At 47.6% G+C, this 22,371-nt stretch overlaps 1 protein-coding gene across 3 annotated transcripts in view; it reads left to right on the top strand.

The window, feature by feature from the left end:
- The window catches only part of LOC138736089 (protein spinster homolog 1-like), a 374,628-nt gene that overhangs the window by 272,069 nt on the left and 80,188 nt on the right, over positions 1-22,371 (top strand). For all 3 annotated transcript variants that reach the window (XM_069884987.1, XM_069884988.1, XM_069884986.1), the window contains exons 3-5: positions 6,618-6,754; positions 13,951-14,102; positions 19,812-19,878. In XM_069884987.1, the coding sequence (XP_069741088.1) occupies positions 6,618-6,754; positions 13,951-14,102; positions 19,812-19,878 (356 nt within the window). The remainder of the gene's footprint in view (positions 1-6,617; positions 6,755-13,950; positions 14,103-19,811; positions 19,879-22,371) is intronic.

Here is a 22,371-nt window from a genome sequence, read left to right as displayed (position 1 = left end):
ATCTTAGCCCTCTGTCATTTCCTGGAGGACTGTTTTGTGTAGACAAAACTAGTTCCCACAGGTCCCAAAGGTCTCCATCAGAGGAAAAGGAACATAGTACAGGTATTCCGCGCTTTAACATATATAGTACAGGTATATAGATATATAGTACAGGTATTTTTCTTTGGCTTGGCTTCGCGGACGAAGATTTATGGAGGGGGTAAAAAGTCCACGTCAGCTGCAGGCTCGTTTGTGGCAGACAAGTCCGATGCGGGACAGGCAGACACGATTGCAGCGGTTGCAAGGGAAAATTGGTTGGTTGGGGTTGGGTGTTGGGTTTTTCCTCCTTTGCCTTTTGTCAGTGAGGTGGGCTCTGCGGTCTTCTTCAAAGGAGGTTGCTGCCCGCCAAACTGTGAGGCGCCAAGATGCACGGTTTGAGGCGTTATCAGCCCACTGGCGGTGGTCAATGTGGCAGGCACCAAGAGATTTCTTTAGGCAGTCCTTGTACCTTTTCTTTGGTGCACCTCTGTCACGGTGGCCAGTGGAGAGCTCGCCATATAACACGATCTTGGGAAGGCGATGGTCTTCCATTCTGGAGACGTGACCCACCCAGCGCTGCTGGATCTTCAGCAGCGTGGACTCGATGCTGTCGACCTCTGCCATCTCGAGTACTTCGACGTTAGGGATGAAAGCGCTCCAATGGATGTTGAGGATGGAGCGGAGACAACGCTGGTGGAAGCGTTCTAGGAGCCGTAGGTGGTGCCGGTAGAGGACCCATGATTCGGAGCCGAACAGGAGTGTGGGTATGACAACGGCTCTGTATACGCTTATCTTTGTGAGGTTTTGCTATAGTACAGGTATAGCAAAAGATATATTGTACAGGTATATAGATATATAGTACAGGTATATAGATATATAGTACAGGTATATAGATATATAGTACAGGTATATAGATATATAGTACAGGTATATAAATATATAGTACAGGTATATAGATATATAGTACAGGTATATAGATATATAGTACAGGTATAGCAAAAGATATATTGTACAAGTATATAGATATATAGTACAGATATAGCAAAAGATATATTGTACAGGTATATAGATATATAGTACAGGTATATAGATATATAGTACAGGTATATAGATATATAGTCCGTGCGGTACCGGATGTAAACAACGTCTTCATTGTTGGAGTCTTTCATGGCTTGGTTCAGCATCATGCTGAAGAAGATTGAAAAGAGGGTTGGTGCGAGAACACAGCCTTGCTTCACGCCATTGTTAATGGAGAAGGGTTCAGAGAGCTCATTGCTGTATCTGACCCGACCTTGTTGGTTTTCGTGCAGTTGGATAATCATGTTGAGGAACTTTGGGGGACATCCGATGCGCTCTAGTATTTGCCAAAGCCCTTTCCTGCTCACGGTGTCGAAGGCTTTGGTGAGGTCAACAAAGGTGATGTAGAGTCCTTTGTTTTGTTCTCTGCACTTTTCTTGGAGCTGTCTGAGGGCAAAGACCATGTCAGTAGTTCCTCTGTTTGCACGAAAGCCGCACTGTGATTCTGGGAGAATATTCTCGGCGACACTAGGAATTATTCTATTTAGTAGAATCCTAGCGAAGATTTTGCCTGCAATGAAGAGCAACGTGATTCCCCTGTAGTTTGAGCAGTCTGATTTCTCGCCTTTGTTTTTGTACAGGGTGATGATGGTGGCATGACGAAGATCCTGAGGCAGTTTACCTTGGTCCCAACAAAGCTTGAAAAACTCATGCAGTTTGGCATGCAGAGTTTTTCCGCCAGCCTTCCAGACTTCTGGGGGGATTCCATCCATACCTGCTGCTTTGCCACTTTTCAGTTGTTCGATTGCCTTATATGTCTCATCCAGGGTGGGAACCTCATCCAGCTCTAGCCTTAGGGGCTGTTGAGGGAGCTGGAGCAGGGCGGAATCTTGGACTGAGCGGTTGGCACTGAAAAGAGATTGGAAGTGTTCTGACCATCGGTTGAGGATGGAGATCTTGTCGCTGAGGAGGACTTTGCCGTCTGAGCTGCGCAGCGGGCTTTGGACTTGGGATGAGGGGCCGTACACAGCCTTTAGAGCCTCGTAGAAACCCCTGAAGTCGCCAATGTCTCTTCAATCTGAGGCGCCTGCAAGCTCACACCAAGACACAAGAGAAACTTGTCCGTGAACTACTCTTTGCAGACGATGCCGCTTTAGTTGCCCATTCAGAGCCAGCTCTTCAGCGCTTGACGTCCTGCTTTGCGGAAACTGCCAAAATGTTTGGCCTGGAAGTCAGCCTGAAGAAAACTGAGGTCCTCCATCAGCCAGCTCCCCACCATGATTACCAGCCCCCCCCCCCCCACATCTCCATTGGGCACACAAAACTCAAAACGGTCAACCAGTTTTCCTATCTCGGCTGCACCATTTCATCAGATGCAAGGATCGACAATGAGATAGACAACAGACTCGCCAAGGCAAATAGCGCCTTTGGAAGACTACACAAAAGTGTCTGGAAAAACAACCAACTGAAAAACCTCACAAAGATAAGCGTATACAGAGCCGTTGTCATACCCACACTCCTGTTCGGCTCCGAATCATGGGTCCTCTACCGGCACCACCTACGGCTCCTAGAACGCTTCCACCAGCGTTGTCTCCGCTCCATCCTCAACATCCATTGGAGCGCTTTCATCCCTAACGTTGAAGTACTCGAGATGGCAGAGGTCGACAGCATCGAGTCCACGCTGCTGAAGATCCAGCTGCGCTGGATGGGTCACGTCTCCAGAATGGAGGACCATCACCTTCCCAAGATCGTGTTATATGGCGAGCTCTCCACTGGCCACCGTGACAGAGGTGCACCAAAGAAAAGGTACAAGGACTGCCTAAAGAAATCTCTTGGTGCCTGCCACATTGACCACCGCCAGTGGGCTGATATCGCCTCAAACCGTGCATCTTGGCGCCTCACAGTTTGGCGGGCAGCAACCTCCTTTGAAGAAGACCGCAGAGCCCACCTCACTGACAAAAGGCAAAGGAGGAAAAACCCAACACCCAACCCCAACCAACCAATTTTCCCCTGCAGCCGCTGCAACCGTGTCTGCCTGTCCCGCATTGGACTTGTCAGCCACAAACGAGCCTGCAGCTGACGTGGACTTTTTACCCCCTCCATAAATCTTCCTCCGCGAAGCCAAGCCAAAGAAAAGATAGATATATAGTACAGGTATAGCAAAAGAAAAACCCAACACCCAAACCCAACCAACCAATTTTCCCTTGAAACCGCTGCAACCGTGCCTGCCTGTCCCGCATCGGACTTGTCAGTCACCAACAAGCCTGCAGCAGACGTGGACGTACCCCTCCATAAATCTTCATCCGCGAAGCCAAGCCAAAGAAAAACAGGTATAGCAAAAGATATATAGTATAGGAATACAGGCCAAAGAAGACAGGTATATAGTACAGGTATAGTTTGACGTACTGTTTTGCGGAAACTGCCAAAATGTTTGGCCTGGAAGTCAGCCTGGAGAAAACTGAGGTCCTCCATCAGCCAGCTCCCCACCAATCTGTCCAATCTCTCCCCATACTCCAGATGCTTAAACCCAGGCAACATTCTGGTAAACCTTCTCTGCACTCTCTCCACTCTGTTTATATCCTTCCTATAATTAGGCGACCAGAACTGCACACAGAACTCCAAATATAGTACAGGTATATAGATATATAGTACAGATATAGCAAAAGATATATTGTACAGGTATACAGGTATATAGTACAGGTATAGTACAACACTAGTTTAGTTTAGCCTTTCCACCCACACCCAAAACCTAAAAAGTGAATGGACCCTGTCCAGCCGGACAGCATTGACATCGACTTCTCTGGTTTCTATTAACCTGTTCTCCTTTCTCCCTCCCTTCCCTTTCTCCTTGTCTTCCTTTCCTCATCTTTCCATCTCCAGAGCCATCCCTCCTCCCCCTTCTCACTGCTGTGCCCTCCCTCCCTTCTCCACCTCTTACCTCCTGCCTTTGAGACTGTCGTGCTCATCATCCCTTGCCTCCCTCCCCCTTATCTTTTTGTTCGGACACCTGCCAACATTTTTCCACACCTTGATGAAGGGCTCAAGCCTGAAATGTTGGTTATGTATCTTTATCTTTTCTACATAAAGGGCGCTGTTTGACTGGCCGAGTTCCTCCAGTTTTGTGTATTTTACTGAATAAGAATGTCGGTGACTCTCCCCTTCTAATTCAGCTCATCTATTCTCTGTGTAATCGTTTCAATCACATCTGTCGACAGTGCCTGCTGCGTGATCTCCAATGCCACGACTTTCCTTTCCAAATGAACCTCTCCCCAAAGCAGCTTCTCAATCTTCCCCCTTCAGTGAGATTTTTGAATTGTTCTAGCATGACATGACTAATGTGATAAATGGTGCCTGGCTACAGCAAAAGGACTGAAGTGAAAAAGTCCATCCATATTGCAAGACAGGCGAATCACTTACAAAGAGTAACTGCTACTAGAATAAAGTTTTAAAAAATGACAGCCAGTTTGCACACAGCAAGATCCTAAAATGGCAATAATTTGGAGATGTTGATTAAGAGAGAACTCACCTGATATCCTTCCTAAGAAGAGAGAGGTGTTTCAATTTAATGTGCATGGCACAGTTAACGTAGTGGTCAGTTCAACATAATCACAGTGCCAGCGACCCCTGTTTGAATCTGGCACTGTCTGTCAGGAGTTTGTACATTCTCCCCTTGACCATATGGGTTTCTTCTGGGTGCTCCAGTTTCCTCCCAAGTTCCAAAAATGTACTGGGTTGGTAGGTGGATGTAATTGGGCGGCACGGGTTTCAATGTCGGGAATTGACTTCTACCATGTTCCAAATAAAATTTAGAATTTAAAGTCTCATTCAAAAGATGACACTTCCAGTAGTAAAAATCCCCCCTCAGAGATTATGATCTCAAGAGTCTGGAATGGGATTTGAACCTACACCTTGGAATTGGGAGCACTCGATGATGTTAATGCCATCATGTTTCTGCTGGCCCTCTCCCCGTTATTCCCTCTCTTCCCCATCCCTCTGTCTTCTTCCCTCCGACTCTCCACCCCTTCCCTCTCCTTTCACAGAGCCATCCCCTCTCCCTCTGGTTTGCTGCTGTGTCCTCCCTCCTTTATCCACCTCTGACCTCCTGCCTGTGGAACTGTGCTCTTCCCCTGCCCCTCCCCCACCATTTTGTTCAGACACCTGCCAACATTTTACTCACACCTTGATGAAGGGCTCAGGTCTGAAACGTTGGTTATGTATCTTTATCTTTGCTACATAAAGTGCACTGTTTGACCTGCTGAAGTTCTCCAGTGTCGTGTTTTTACTTAAATTCACCTGATACAGCTCTCCCCATGCAACCTCATTATTTTTCAAAAATATACTTTATTCACAATAAATTATTTACAAAAAATAACCGATTAAAGTCTTTACACATCCATAGTGTACCATACATTTTCATCAAAGTACGTTGTTACAATACCTCCATTTCGTTCCATTGCTATCACTGGTGGCATCTTGTCATTACTCCCCCCTCTGTTGTTGGAGGGACTTTCCCTTGGTATCAGCCCCTCAGTGCCCAGTAACAGGAGGACTCTAGTCTGTGGTCCTTCCCCACAGTGCCCTCACGTTGGCTGCGCTAAGACTCAGTGCGTCCCTCAGCACATATCCCTGCGGCTTGGAATGTGCCAGTCGATGGTATTCCCTCACTGACACCTCCGTGTGTTGGAAGAACAATAGTTTTCAGGCACCTTTCACTGAATTGATGATCTTCTCACAGCTGGATGTTTGTCTCTATGTGCATCTCGGGAACAGCCCACAAATCAGAATCCTCTGTCACATTGCTGCTAGGGATGAATTGTTACAAGGACCCTTGCATCCTTTTTCATACTATATAAACAATTTCACATTCTGCAAAGAATTGGGTAACTGTCTCCACTCCTCTGCAGTCATCCCAGGGGCAATGTGCATTTGTGGGTGATATTTCTTTCGTGCAGGAAGGATCTGACCGGAAGGTTCCTCACACTGCCAGCCAGGCCAAGTCCTGGTGTTCCTGAATGAGCACTGGTGGTGAGGCCTTCCACCAGATGACCTGGACAGTGCTCTGGAACCACCTCTTAGTATCCATCAAGTCCTCATCTCTAAGTGTCTGCAGAACATTCCATGCTGCCTAAAGAACCATGGGAGTTTAGATCAAGGGCAGAGGTGTTTTATCATTAACTTTGCTGAAGGGAAACGATCAAAAGGAGTAAGGTGTTAGCATTTTTGGATTTTATTTATTACTTCAGTAAAAATATTTAAGCTCTTATATCTGTATTTTTTTTGAGAAATTTAATCATTTTAATAGTTTTGAAATGTCAGAAACATTCACAGCAGATTTGGCCATCCAGAAGATGTGGCTTGGCTGCCTTTCAAAGCTATTTTTCAGTCATTTTTATGAGCTGGCTTCCTTCGGATTCTCCATGGCCCTTCATAGCCCTGACTGAGGTGAGATTTGGGAGGGACCCCCAACGTGATGCAAGGCGTCACAACGGACTCATGCCTCACGTGCGCAGTGAGTGTGAGCAGCTCATGATAACTCGGTAGTCTGGCCCTATTTTAACACTGACACACCCTCTTTTGTTCAGTCCTTACCAGCAGCTACATGATGTTGGCGCCATTGTTTGGTTACCTGGGTGATCGGTACAACAGGAAGATTCTCATGGGGATCGGAATAGTTATATGGTGCAGTGCGATGCTGGCAGGATCCTTCGTCAACCAGTCTGTAGGCTGATTTATTTTTTATCTTATAATTTTCTTGTCAAAGTTCGAACCGAAGAATGAAATTCTTCTCCCTCTGCTGTTCTATGTTGTTATAAACTCGTGTTTATTGTGTGTGAATGGGGTTTTGTCACAGAAACAGGTTGCTTATATATGATACAGTGCCTATAGATGCCTCTATGTCTGAACCAAATAAAAGAGTGGTGGTAAACTGTACTAAATATACAAAAGTGCAGGAGAAGCTCATCAGGACCCACAGTCTCCATCAGAGGAAAAGGAACATAGTACAGGTATACCCTGCTTTAACATATATAGTACAGGTATATAGATATATAATACAGGTATATAGATATATAGTTTCTGAGTCTTTGCCGACACGAGCATTGAAGTCGCCCAGGATGACAACCTTGTCGGCTGTAGGGGTGCGTTGGATGAGGTTGCGCAGGTCGGTGTAGAACTTGTCCTTTTCTGCTGGTTCCACCTGGAGGGTTGGAGCATAGACACTGATGAGGGTGATGTGACGCTTGTTTTGAAGGGGGAGTCGCATGGAGATGATTCGGTCCGAGAGGCCTGTCGGAAGGTTTTCGAGTTTGGAGGCAATGAAGCTCTTGACCATGAAGCCTACACCAGATAGGCGTCGTTCATCCGAAGGCTTGCCAGACCAGTAGAGTGTGTAGCCCGCGCCGCGTTCTTTGAGGCTGCCTACATCTGCCAGGCGGACTTCACTGAGAGCGGCTATGTCGATGTCAAGTCTGAGGAGTTCATGTGCAATGAGGGCAGACCGACGTTCAGGTCGGTGGCTGTCAGCCTTGTCTAGCATGGTTCTGATGTTCCAGCATGCTAGCTTGAGTTTGTGAGCATCTTTTGAAGGGGAGGACGTGGAGGGGGAGGACGTGGAGGGGGAGGACGCGGAGGGGGAGGACGCGGAGGGGGAGGACGCGGAGGGGGAGGACGCGGAGGGGGAGGACGCGGAGGGGGAGGACGCGGAGGGGGAGGACGCGGAGGGGGAGGACGCGGAGGGGGAGGACGCGGAGGGGGAGGACGCGGAGGGGGAGGACGCGGAGGGGGAGGACGCGGAGGGGGAGGACGCGGAGGGGGAGGACGCGGAGGGGGAGGACGCGGAGGGGGAGGACGCGGAGGGGGAGGACGCGGAGGGGGAGGACGCGGAGGGGGAGGACGCGGAGGGGGGAGGACGCGGAGGGGGAGGAGGGGGGAGGACGCGGAGGGGGAGGACGCGGAGGGGGAGGACGCGGAGGGGGAGGACGCGGAGGGGGAGGACGCGGAGGGGGAGGACGCGGAGGGGGAGGACGCGGAGGGGGGAGGACGCGGAGGGGGAGGACGCGGAGGGGGAGGACGCGGAGGGGGAGGACGCGGAGGGGAGGACGTGGAGGGGGAGGACGTGGAAGGGGAGAACGTGGACCTGTCCTCGGGCCTGCGCAAAGGAGCTTTTAGGTGGAGTGCAGTGCGCGCAGTACTGGCCCCACCCTTTACACCCTTTACACCAAGGTCGGGTCAGATACAGCAATGAGCTCTCTGAACCCTTCTCCATTAACAATGGCGTGAAGCAAGGCTGAGTTCTCGCACCAACCCTCTTTTCAATCTTCTTCAGCATGATGCTGAACCAAGCCATGAAAGACCCAAACAATGAAGACGCTGTTTACATCCGGTACCGCACGGATGGCAGTCTCTTCAATCTGAGGCGCCTGCAAGCTCACACCAAGACACAAGAGAAACTTGTCCGTGAACTACTCTTTGCAGACGATGCCGCTTTAGTTGCCCATTCAGAGCCAGCTCTTCAGCGCTTGACGTCCTGCTTTGCGGAAATTGCCAAAATGTTTGGCCTGGAAGTCAGCCTGAAGAAAACTGAGGTCCTCCATCAGCCAGCTCCCCACCATGACTACCAGCCCCCCCACATCTCCATCGGGCACACAAAACTCAAAACGGTCAACCAGTTTACCTATCTCGGCTGCACCATTTCATCAGATGCAAGGATCGACAATGAGATAGACAACAGACTCGCCAAGGCAAATAGCGCCTTTGGAAGACTACACAAAAGAGTCTGGAAAAACAACCAACTGAAAAACCTCACAAAGATAAGCGTATACAGAGCCGTTGTCATACCCACACTCCTGTTCGGCTCCGAATCATGGGTCCTCTACCGGCACCACCTACGGCTCCTAGAACGCTTCCACCAGCGTTGTCTCCGCTCCATCCTCAACATCCATTGGAGCGCTTTCATCCCTAACGTTGAAGTACTCGAGATGGCAGAGGTCGACAGCATCGAGTCCACGCTGCTGAAGATCCAGCTGCGCTGGATGGGTCACGTCTCCAGAATGGAGGACCATCACCTTCCCAAGATCGTGTTATATGGCGAGCTCTCCACTGGCCACCGTGACAGAGGTGCACCAAAGAAAAGGTACAAGGACTGCCTAAAGAAATCTCTTGGTGCCTGCCACATTGACCACCGCCAGTGGGCTGATATCGCCTCAAACCGTGCATCTTGGCGCCTCACAGTTTGGCGGGCAGCAACCTCCTTTGAAGAAGACCGCAGAGCCCACCTCACTGACAAAAGGCAAAGGAGGAAAAACCCAACACCCAACCCCAACCAACCAATTTTCCCCTGCAGCCGCTGCAAACCGTGTCTGCCTGTCCCGCATCGGACTTGTCAGCCACAAACGAGCCTGCAGCTGACGTGGACTGTTTACCCCCTCCATAAATCTTCCTCCGCGAAGCCAAGCCAAAGAAAAGATAGATATATAGTACAGGTATAGCAAAAGAAAAACCCAACACCCAAACCCAACCAACCAATTTTCCCTTGAAACCGCTGCAACCGTGCCTGCCTGTCCCGCATCGGACTTGTCAGTCACCAACAAGCCTGCAGCAGACGTGGACGTACCCCTCCATAAATCTTCATCCGCGAAGCCAAGCCAAAGAAAAACAGGTATAGCAAAAGATATATAGTATAGGAATACAGGCCAAAGAAGACAGGTATATAGTACAGGTATAGTTTGACGTACTGTTTTGCGGAAACTGCCAAAATGTTTGGCCTGGAAGTCAGCCTGGAGAAAACTGAGGTCCTCCATCAGCCAGCTCCCCACCATGATTACCAGCTCCCCCACATCTCCATCGGGCACACAAAATTCAAAACAGTCAACCCGTTTACCTATCTCGGCTGCACCATTTCATCGGATGCAAGTATCGACAAAGAGGTAGACAACAGACTCGCCAAGGCAAATAGCGCCTTTGGAAGACTACACAAAAGAGTCTGGAAAAACAACCAACTAGAAAACCTCACAAAGATTAGCGTATACAGAGCCGTTGTCATACCCACACTCCTGTTCGGCTCCGAATCATGGGTTCTCTACCAGCATCACCTACGGCTCCTAGAACGCTTCCACCAGCGTTGTCTCTGCTCCATCCTCAACATTCATTGGAGCAATTTCATCCCTAACATCGAAGTACGCGAGATGGCAGAGGCCGACAGCATCGAATCCACGCTGCTGAAGATCCAACTGCGCTGGGTAGGTCACGTCTCCAGAATGGAGGACCATCGCCTTCCCAAGATCGTGTTATATAGCGAGCTCTCCACTGGCCACCGAGACAGAGGTGCACCAAAGAAAAGGTACAAGGACTGCCTAAAGAAATCTCTTGGTGCCTGCCACATTGACCACCGCCAGTGGGCTCATATCGTCTCCATCCGTGCATCTTGGCGCCTCACAGTTCGGCAGGCAGCAACCTCCTTGAAGAAGACCGTAGAGCCCACTTCACTGACAAAAGTCAAAGGAGGAAAAACCCAACACCCAACCCCAGCCAACCAATTTTCCCTTGCAACCGCTGCAACCGTGTCTGCCTGTCCCGCATCGGACTTGTCAGCCACAAACAAGCCTGGAGCTGACGAGGACATTACGCCTCCATAAATCTTCGTCCGTGAAGCCAAGCCAAAGAAGAAAGAAGAAGAAGAAGTACAAGTATAGTCATAGTACAGGTATATACCGCTTTACAAAACTAGAGCGTTCCTAGGAAATCTTTCGTAAGCCAAAATGGCATAAAGTGAAGATCCATTCATTACTATTGGAGACTATTTTTGTAAAAGCGGAAACCCATTCAAATTCTTTCATAAAAGCAAACACAGATTTCTTTGTAAAAGCGTATTTTCATAAAGCGAGTATTCGTAAAAGCGGGGTATCCTCTATAATCAACTTTTCAGGCCTGAGACCTCGGTCAAGCAGGCAGGTACCTGAATAAAAAGGTGGGAGTGGGAGGAAATGATGGAAGAAGGGACAGGGGGAGGAACACGGGCCAACTGCCGAGAGACCACATGGATAGGAGGGCAGGAGAGAAAAGCTGAAAATTGATCGGTGGAGAACGGGCGGGAGGGGGGGTGGGGTAGCTCTGTTAATGCAGAGCTGGAAGAGGCATTGATGGGGAAAGAGAAAGAGACAAGAGAGGGGAGCTGGAGGAAAGGAGTAATTGGATTAGGGGACAAGCAAGATGGTGGGGGGTGCGGAGGGGAGGGTGGGTGGGGTGTAAGCAAACCAGGGAAGACAATGTTAAAGCCATTTGGTTGGTGACAACATGGAGTTTACAGCAGTGTTCACTCCAAAAGAAATAATCCGTGTAGGAACAATGTGGAAAAGACTGTAGCAAATGAAACTCATAGTCAAAATGACTGCAACTAAGGGTCATTAGAGCAGGGAGAATTCACCAGTAGAAGTTTTGGTCTCTAGATATGATTAGTGGGAGAATCAGCAAACTGTTTCCATTCGAGTTGGGAGCTGAAGTCTCTCCAACTCATGTTCAATCCCATTTCCCTGCATTTATGCCATATCTATAATTTCCTCTGGCAGATGGTTCCACATACCCACGGCCCTGTGTGTGAAAAAAGCACCTCTCAAGTCTCTTTCAAATCTTTGCCTTCTCACTTCAAATTTGTGCCCTATAGTTTCAGATTCCTCTAGGGAGAAGACGATGACTAATTTGCCTTATTTATTCTTCTCATTATTTAAAAAAAATCCTCCATGAGATTCACCCTCAGCCTCCTACAATGGGAGAAAAGTTCCAGCCTCCAGACCTGGTAATGTTCCTCAGACAGTTTATACTCCATCCAATATCTTTATAAGAAACTCTTTCAAATAATTTATTTGCTGCTCAATTGTTTCCACCCCCTCCCCATCCCGGATTCAAACAGTGATGTCATGTAGACTAATCTTCCATTCCAGAAGAATTTTGGGCATTTCTGTGGGATGGCCATCCTGGTCCTAATTGGATTTTTGACCATGGGTTTCAATGGCTCCATGAACAGGAAACATACCCGGGTCTGAGTGCATTGTCTTCTGGGCTCATCAGGAATTACTGCGGTATTGTACAGATGATCCTGCTGCAAACTTTTACCCCATGCTGGTTCTTCCCTTAGACAATAGCCCTTTGCCACTGTCAATCCCAGGTCAACACAATCATCGTGCCATGAACTGTTCAGCTGAACTGTTCAGTCTGTTATTCCACTGAGAAGCTTAATGAATGGAACTTGTAAATACAGTTTATTTTACAAGGTAGCCTGTAAGGCATGTGGATAAGATTCATTGGATTATGGATGCTGTGTGACCTGCTGAGTTTATCCTGCACTTTTGTGCACTGTGTAAGAATTTTTGCTGTTGATATACTGTGATGGACATTGACGTAAAGCTCACAGCTGCACAACTGGTAGACGTGTACTCTAACTTTTCTTTCCTTTGCTGATTTGAATATCTCTTAAGTTGACAAATTAAAAATAAAATTGGTGCAATTGCCTGCTTGTCAGTGGATGAGGAAATTAGATTCTTTGCCATGCTCTCATCCTCTGTCCAAGTCCTGGGATTCATGCAACAGCATGGACAATCAGCACTTGCATAGCAATGTTAAAATAGAAGCCCTTTCACAGCACAGCATCGAAATGAAAGCAGTCAAAAGCACAGGTTGAACACAAAAGGATCTCAGTGGGAAGGAGGAGGGGGAAGGTCACCTGAAGCTTGTACAAAGTGCTCATATTTCAGGAGGTTCTTCAATTGAGAGGTTAAAGAGATGATGCAGCAGAGGCCTGGATGACCATGGATTAGGACCAACCAATGCAGTATAATGCAGAAATAGTCCAGCATCACACATGGCCCTTTCACTTGTAAAGTTATTTCCCAAACGGAACTTCTTATTGGCATGTGGCATCATCCCCAATATTTGCAAATTATTTCATGAATGAACTAAATGAATTTTTTACTTTGTGTCCATGAGCCACTGTCAAGACTGATAATTCTGGCTTAATACAAACTTTATTCACTCAACAGTTCCACTAAAGGAACAGTTAATGATTGTTATTCCACAGAGAAGTTTAGTGGAAATTCTAAATGCGAATGATGGTGGCATGAAAAGATCTGTTTATGTTTATCCATGGCCTTGGATGTGGCAGAATGGACTACAATGACTGCACCAGGAGTTCTCCCCAGTCATTCCGACAATACACGCACCCATGTTAAATTTAAATTTAGACCTACAGCACAGTAACAGGCCCTTTCGGCCTACGAGTCCATGCCACCCAATTACCCTAAAGGTCCTGGTATGTTTTGATGGTGGGAAGAAACTGGAGCACCCAGAGGAAATGGGGAGAACAGACAAATTATTTACAGACAGCTCTGGATTTGAACCCAAGTCACTGGTGCTGTATCAGCTTTGACCGTCTGCTACACTAACTGTGATGCCATTCATTGGTCTATTCAAGAGAACAATTGTCCACATTTTGAGGTGTTCGCAACTCGATTCAACAAGGAATTCCAAGACTTACATACGATGATGAACTTGTGACTTGGATATGATCCTGATTACCTCTCCCCTTGTCCTTCCAAATAGTGGCCATCGTAGGGTTGGAAAGTGCTTTGAAGACCTTGAAAATAAAGTTAGAATGACACATTCCCACTTCATGCCTCAGAGCCTGAAGGAGCTCACCAGATTGTCGCTAATTTGGACACAATTTGGTGCAGTGAATTTGACTCCGTTGACATAGAGCTGTCCAGATTGGGCTGCCTTTTGGAGCAAAGGGCTCAGGGGAGACAAGATGGTGTATAGACAATGTAACAGCTGGAATGGCTCTCAGGAAGCTGACTGATTGAGAAATGTCTTCAACTTTCTCCTTCCAGTTGACTCACTACTTTTTTCTCACATAATGTTTCTTTTTAGGGCTTTTGGCTGCTCATTTTGTGCTTGGCAATTGTTGGGTTAGGGCAAGCCAGTTACTCCACAATTGCACCCACCATCATTGCAGATCTGTTCGTGGATTCCAAAAGAACGTGGGCACTCTCCTTCTTCTACATTGCGATTCCAGTTGGAAGGTATGTCCATTCTTGCTGCACTGTACATCACAGAAGGCACGATGAAGTGGGTGGGGATTAACCACAGGGGTTTCTCACCCACCTTCCCCCATTCAAATTGCAGCTCCCATTGGCTGGGACATCACTGTTGGAACCATGGAGTCATCTTCAGCATTCGGGGGTGAGGTGGGGGGTGGGGGGGCAGGGTGGAACCAAATCACAACACTTGTTTAGGCAGGTAGGGAATGGAAGGGCATGAAGCATTGCAGGCTGATGTGCAGTTTAAATTGGCTTCATGGTGGGCATAGACATTGTGGGCTGAAGGAACTGCCCCTGTTCTATGTGCATTCCTTGCCACAGCAGGCCTGCTTCTACATGTCAGCGTGTAGGTAGGATTTCCCCAGTGGATGCTTTTGCCTCAGAGATAGTAACATGTTACTGGCCAAGGCTGCTAGTTACCTGGACGTTAACTTGAGCCATTGTCCAAAGAGAAGGTTCCTCCCTCAAATAATGCCCTGTGTCCCAGAGAGCTGTGAAGGCTGCAATCACCCACTGTCTCAGGAAAGCTGCTAACATATAAAAAGACCCCACCCCCCCCAGTCCCAGTCACACACTATTCCTCACTTGACAGACAAATGATACATGAGTTTGAAGATTCGAGAACAGTTTTATTCCTGCCGTCATCAAATTCTTAACTGGACCCTCTATTGGTAAAAGATGATCCCCCTGCACTGTTTATGTATAATTTTTATACCCTCCACACTGTCTTTGTAACACTGTACTTGGCACACATTGACTTACTGTAACACCACTCCCTACACTTTTGTTTTACGGTTGACGTAGTGGTTAGCGCAACACCTTTACAGCGCCAGCAATCAGGACCACTCCCCTTCTCATCTATGACTGGAGTTCTAAATCTACAAAGAAATTACCCCTATTTTACACTATTATTTTGAGCCACTATGTATCTTCTCACCTCTCAACACAGACACAGCAAATAATTAGTCTCATCTTGAGATTCATTGTGTTCTCAAAGCAATAATCTCTGCTCCTTGGACAAACACGCTGCATCGTACAGCCACCATTTCCAACGTTGTAAATACCAAGGAGAAACAAATTATAGCTTTCCTAATAAGCTGTTGATGTACAGTGCAAGGCAGCCTGGATTCCTTGATGCTTCTGATTGACAGTTAAATACAGATTTTATTTTACCAATAATAGACTTTATTCACAATAAATGATTTACAAGAAGAAAACCATTTGGTCTTTTGGCATCTTCAGAGTCATGTCCATTCATTCTCATCTTGATAGGTTGTTACAAATGTTCTATATTTACACCATAGAACACTTCAGCACAGAAACAGGTCCTTTGACCCTTCTGGTCTGTGCCAAACTATTTTTCTGCCTTGTTCCAGTCCATAGCCCTCCATACTCCTCCCATCTACTTGTTCAAATTCTTCTTAAATGTTAAGATTTAGGGTGGCACAGTTGACGTAGTGGTTTACAGCACCAGTGATCAGGACTGGAGTTCGAATCCCACACTGTCTGTAAGGAGTTTTAACGTTCTCCCTGCGTCTCCGTGGATTTCCTCTAGGGGCTCTGCTTTCCACCCACCATTTGAAATGTACCAGGGGTGTAGGTCAATTGCTGCATAGCAACAGGACCACTTGGCCCTGGTAGAACGTCAACACCGTGCGGCACTTGGTGCCCTCATACTTTAGTTCCACACACAGCCTGATGCAGCCACACACAAAAGTGGTCAGATACAGAAAAGCACATTCACATCTTCAAGGTTTTCCACCCTGCTGGCTCCAATCTCACCCCATCACTATTTATTTATTTTGAATATTTTATTTTAATTTTTATAGACTTATAAAATTGAAACAGAATCTTTTTTAACATTCATGTAACATTCAGAGTCTGTATTTATCCCCCCCATCCTCATACAACTGAAAATACATTCAATTAAATTACATCGATACAAATTCCAGTGGGGTCAAAGTCTCCACCAGAAACCTAGGAAAAAAAAGCAATCAGAAAGGCTAAGAAACAAAGGGTAAGGCATTAAAAAGATCTTAAAATAAAAAGAATTTAAAAACTCAAAATGAGACTGAAATAAACCCATTGCCTGCGCCGTGTCCCACTTCCTTGATCACATTGTTGGGACGGATTGAATACCCCTGTTTCGAAGAGTACTGCACCAATATATTTCAAGTCAGTTTGATTCACTTTAGTGAATGTGACCTGTTTCCCCCTTAGATTGTATAGGATTTTATCCAGGGGAATGCAACTCTGCATTTCCACATTCCATTGTGTGGTATTTAGCTGGGAGTCGGACATCCACAAAACCGCTACACACTTCCTAGTGACCTTCATGGACAGAATTTGATATTTGGACAGTCTAAAACCCATGTCCCCAAGTTCTCCCAGATGGTACCACTCCAGATCCTGTGAAAATCCCATTTTATAAGACCCCCAGGTCTTCCGAGAAAGATCTTACTTTGGTACACAGCCAGGTGGAATCGACAAAATCCATCAATATTTATTGCCAGCAACACTGTGTTTGGGTTATGGAAGGACAGATGAACCTTTGCACAGAAGCATCATTGGTATTGCCAGACACGTCACTGTTGGCTGTTTGGGAGGATGATGGTTTTGACACTCATTACACCTCTGAGTGGTTGTCCCAGGTCAAACCTGGCACGATCTTCCATCACAAACTGAGGGGAAATGGGACTGGTTTCCAGTGCTTTACTCTTTATCTTCAGAACACTCCTCCTTGTGTATAATTGAGTCAATATCTTTTCTTGTGCATACAAATACTCCACAGGATGCAATCTCTTGTTTAATTTATAATTTAATTTAATTTAGACATACAGCACGGTAACAGGCCCTTTCAGCCCACGAGCCCATGCAGTCCAATTACACCCAATTAACCTACAACACCCAGTATATTTTGAACGGAGGGAGGAAACTGGAACCCCAGGGCTATACCCATGCAGACATGGGAAGAGTGTGCAAACTCCTTATAGACAGCATGGGATTTGAACCCTGGTCCCGATCACTGGCGCTGTAACAGCGTTGCCAACTGTGCCACCCAAAGCACCAAGTTGAGGTTGTGTTATGAGCCCAGAGGACCCCAAAACCCAGCAGCAATAGAAATTCACCAAGACAATGGTTACTTAAACAATAGTTGCTTTTCATTTTCTTTAAACATAAAAAAAAAATCAAACTTTAACTTATTACTATTAACTTAACACAAACTGCTTCCCTTCGATCAGTCACTTCAGTGTCTTGTCAAAGAAACTTGCCCCATCATGGGTTTTCCAAATGATAACCTCTTCTTCCAGGTCACCACAGAGTTCCTCTTGTTTTCAGGAGAAACACTCTAGCCAGCCATTTCCTCTTGTAAGGACTACAAGGGTTTTGAACAGGCTGAACTGAGAACTCACAACCCATCTTTAAAATGGGCTCTTTCAACAAGCCTGCCAGCTGGCCATTTTGCAGCCTCAATTTCTACTGTAGAGCTGACCCCTCTCTCCCCTCTCTCCCCTCTCTCCCCTCTCTCCCCTCTCTCCCCTCTCTCCCCTCTCTCCCCTCTCTCCCCTCTCTCCCCTCTCTCCCCTCTCTCCCCTCTCTCCCCTCTCTCCCCTCTCTCCCCTCTCTCCCCTCTCTCCCCTCTCTCCCCTCTCTCCCCTCTCTCCCCTCTCTCCCCTCTCTCCCCTCTCTCCCCTCTCTCCCCTCTCTCCCCTCTCTCCCCTCTCTCCCCTCTCTCCCCTCTCTCCCCTCTCTCCCCTCTCTCCCCTCTCTCCCCTCTCTCCCCTCTCTCCCCTCTCTCCCCTCTCTCCCCTCTCTCCCCTCTCTCCCCTCTCTCCCCTCTCTCCCCTCTCTCCCCTCTCTCCCCTCTCTCCCCTCTCTCCCCTCTCTCCCCTCTCTCCCCTCTCTCCCCTCTCTCCCCTCTCTCCCCTCTCTCCCCTCTCTCCCCTCTCTCCCCTCTCTCCCCTCTCTCCCCTCTCTCCCCTCTCTCCCCTCTCTCCCCTCTCTCCCCTCTCTCCCCTCTCTCCCCTCTCTCCCCTCTCTCCCCTCTCTCCCCTCTCTCCCCTCTCTCCCCTCTCTCCCCTCTCTCCCCTCTCTCCCCTCTCTCCCCTCTCTCCCCTCTCTCCCCTCTCTCCCCTCTCTCCCCTCTCTCCCCTCTCTCCCCTCTCTCCCCTCTCTCCCCTCTCTCCCCTCTCTCCCCTCTCTCCCCTCTCTCCCCTCTCTCCCCTCTCTCCCCTCTCTCCCCTCTCTCCCCTCTCTCCCCTCTCTCCCCTCTCTCCCCTCTCTCCCCTCTCTCCCCTCTCTCCCCTCTCTCCCCTCTCTCCCCTCTCTCCCCTCTCTCCCCTCTCTCCCCTCTCTCCCCTCTCTCCCCTCTCTCCCCTCTCTCCCCTCTCTCCCCTCTCTCCCCTCTCTCCCCTCTCTCCCCTCTCTCCCCTCTCTCCCCTCTCTCCCCTCTCTCCCCTCTCTCCCCTCTCTCCCCTCTCTCCCCTCTCTCCCCTCTCTCCCCTCTCTCCCCTCTCTCCCCTCTCTCCCCTCTCTCCCCTCTCTCCCCTCTCTCCCCTCTCTCCCCTCTCTCCCCTCTCTCCCCTCTCTCCCCTCTCTCCCCTCTCTCCCCTCTCTCCCCTCTCTCCCCTCTCTCCCCTCTCTCCCCTCTCTCCCCTCTCTCCCCTCTCTCCCCTCTCTCCCCTCTCTCCCCTCTCTCCCCTCTCTCCCCTCTCTCCCCTCTCTCCCCTCTCTCCCCTCTCTCCCCTCTCTCCCCTCTCTCCCCTCTCTCCCCTCTCTCCCCTCTCTCCCCTCTCTCCCCTCTCTCCCCTCTCTCCCCTCTCTCCCCTCTCTCCCCTCTCTCCCCTCTCTCCCCTCTCTCTCTCAAAGAGAAATCTGTTTGTTTTTTCCTCTCTGCTTGTAAAAAACCATATGACTTCTCTCTTTTTATATTGGGCTCCAAACCCAATCTTTGAAAGATCTTATAAGTATTTCTGAGCCTGGACTTTATTCCCCATACACAATAGATCAGCATTCTCAACGTCTAGCTTCAGCAAAGCTCTTGCATTTTAAATGAGATGTCTTTTGTGAAGACATCTGTTTGTGTCGTGATCTACACTAATCCCCCACAATCTATCTCTTTTAAAGACATATTTATCCATAACCACACTAATACAACTTGTAACAGAAGTGATTAAAAATATTTCAACAGAAGCCATTATTTTGACAATTTTAAACATATGGAAAAGCACACACAGGAATAAAAATGTTTATCATAGCTCTTGCAAATCATATAGCTTTGGATTATTTCATGAACTCATGTCATTCAAGCCTATATAAAATTGTTATTTGTCCTTTAAGTCCTCATGATTAGGAAGGACACCATTTCCAACTATATGTGGAATTGCACAGTTAGAATTTGCCCCATCAGCTGATGAACATTTTCCAGAGCAGGTGACATCCACCCAGCCTGCCGTCATTGGCTTAGAAGCTCCTTTCATGAACACACATGTAAATCACAAAGTGATCAGCACAGTCTTCACTTCAGGTTCCTTACAAATGAAGTCATTCAGGTCAAATCCAGTTCTTGGCTGGAAACATCATTGATCTGACGATGGTTAAATTGAGAGCTGGGTGGACAAGATTCTGAAACAGAATGGCTTGATTGGAAGATGGCAGGAAATGAATGTGACATATTTATTCTGCTTATAGTGGCCTTGGCTACATCCTTGGGTCGAGTATGTTGGCACTGACTGGTGATTGGCACTGGGCACTGAGGGTAAGACTTATTGGTATGTAACTGTGCGTTTACTGTTATTCCAGTGGATATCTGTTCCATGTGTCACAAGAAAATATCACAAGTATACTTTGTGCAAGAAACCACTCTCCTTGGCACAGGATACTGATCAGTGAAGGAGGGGAAGTTGATATGGGTTGACTGCATGTAAAAACCTGCTCTGGACTGTTATTTCAATTAAAGTTAAATGAAATTGAAACCAGGAGAATTGTGAAACAAGCTGTTCACCTCAGGTTGCCCACATGAAACCTTTCAACCAAAATTAAGACAATGTGCAGACAGTGACCTAGTGTCTCCTGTAGGTGGTGCCTGAGCTGCCATTTCCCATGCAGACGTGTGCTCTCCACCTTGTCATTGCAAGGTTGAGGCTAAATGCAAACCCAAAAAAAGCACATCATATTCCTTCTGGAGGGCCTTAAACCAACGGCATGAGTAGTGATCTTTGTAACTCTCAGTAACACCCCCCCCCCCCCACTCTATCAGATCCCACTGTTTCCATCTCTTGTTTACCTTACCCCTGAATTTACTTTTTTATCCAACTTCCACCCCTCCCCCCAGCCTTGCAGTAGTTTCTCCTTCCGCCAATACCCCTGAGCACAAAGCCATTCAAAAGGTAGCGAATACAGCCCAGGACATTACAGGTAAAACCCTCCCCACCATTGGGATAATCTACATGGAACGCTGCCATCAGAGAACAGCAGCAATCATCAAGGACCCACACTGCCCAGCACACGCTCTTTTCTCATTGCTCCAATCAGGAAAGAAGTATCGGTGCCACAAGACTCGCCTACCAGGTTCAGGAACAGATGCTACCCCTCCACCATCAGACTCCTCAACGACAAACTTCAATCAAAGACTCATTTAAGGACCCTTACTTGTGCACTTTATTGATTTTCTTTTGTTCTCTGTATTAGACAATCAATTTGTTTACATTTGTTATCTATTTACAGTTCTTTTACTTGTTTACATGTTAACACTGTGTACAGTTTATTTTTTGCGCTATCAGGAGAAGGGATCTCAGGGTGGTATGTGATGCCATGTATGTACTCGGATAATAAATCTGAAATCTCCACTCATCTCTTCATTTTCTGTCCAATGCCCTATCACCTCTCTGTCCCTCCCCAGATCCCCATCCCCTTTTAATTCCTCCCATGATCTACTTCTTCCTACCAAAAGGTCCCGACCTGAAACGCTGTCTGCCCATTCCCACCCACAGGGGCTACCTGACCTCCTGAGTCCCTCCAGCAGCTCAATGCTTGCACTGCACTGAACAATCCTGATAGCACCTCCCAGGAGCTGGATAATGAACTTTCTTGCTATCTGCTTTGCTTCCTGTAATCTCACAGATCCCTCAGACCTTGAGCAATAGAATGATCTAATTCTTACACCATCAGCTCATGCTAAACATGTCGTGTTCCTCAGAAAAACCTTTGTCGTTGGGAGTTGGACCAGTGAACTGCTGAAGGAGGTAAACAGGGAATTCTGCAGATGCTGGGATACACACGTGCTCGTGAAACTCAGCAGGTCACACAGCACCCAAAGGAAGTAAAGAGTAACCGACGTTTCAGGCCTGAGCCCTTCATCAGGTCTGAAACATTGACTGCCTTTTACTTACTATGGAAGCTGAGTTTAATTTTGAAGTTATTTTTAATTTAGAGATAACAGGCCCTCCTCGCCCATGAGCCCACAGCACCCAAATACACTCATGTGACTCATTAACCTACCAACCGCATACGTCTTTAGAAGGTGGGAGGAAACTGGAGGACCTGGAAGCACAGGGAGAATGTACAAACTCCTTACCGAAAACAGGGATTAAAACCCCGGTCACTGGCTGTGGTGATATGTTTTCTCCATTGTATATAGTTATTGTTGCCTACTGTATATATGGAGATGCCCACTGATGACTCATACCCTATGACTCCTCCCCCATGGTCTTGGGCCATAAAGGTCGACCCACCTTTCCTTTCTCTCCATTCCTATACCTAGATCCGGGCCAGCAAGGTTCTTCTGCATATTAAAGCCTATCGTTCCCTCAGCCTAGTCTTTGTGGTTACTACACGGGCACTGTGATAGGGTTGCGCTAATCGCTATGCATTTTTATGCATTGAACTGCTGGAAAAACTCGGCAAGTCAGGCAGCATTCCAACCAGAAATGTTTCTCTCAGCTTGTCGATATGTCACGTTCCACCTTGGGGCTGAAAATGTGAGAGAGCATCTTGCAATAATTAAGCAGATTTTCTTTCAGATCTGCAAGCCTAGAGTGTTGGCTTGGCTTCTGATCATTCAAGCATAGAGCATTACAAAGAAACAGGCCCTTCAGCCCTTCTAGTCTGTGCCAAACTATTTTTCTGACTAGTCCCACTGACCTGCACCCAGACCATATCCTTCCATACCCCTCCCATCCATCTACCTGTCCAAATTTTTTTCTTAAATGTCAAATTTGAGCCTGCATTTACCTCTTCAGCTGGCAGCTCA

This window comes from Narcine bancroftii, chromosome 6 (genome assembly GCF_036971445.1).
Source record: "Narcine bancroftii isolate sNarBan1 chromosome 6, sNarBan1.hap1, whole genome shotgun sequence".
In the NCBI taxonomy this organism is placed as follows: domain Eukaryota; kingdom Metazoa; phylum Chordata; class Chondrichthyes; order Torpediniformes; family Narcinidae; genus Narcine; species Narcine bancroftii.
This window is presented reverse-complemented; position numbering and strand designations above follow the sequence as displayed.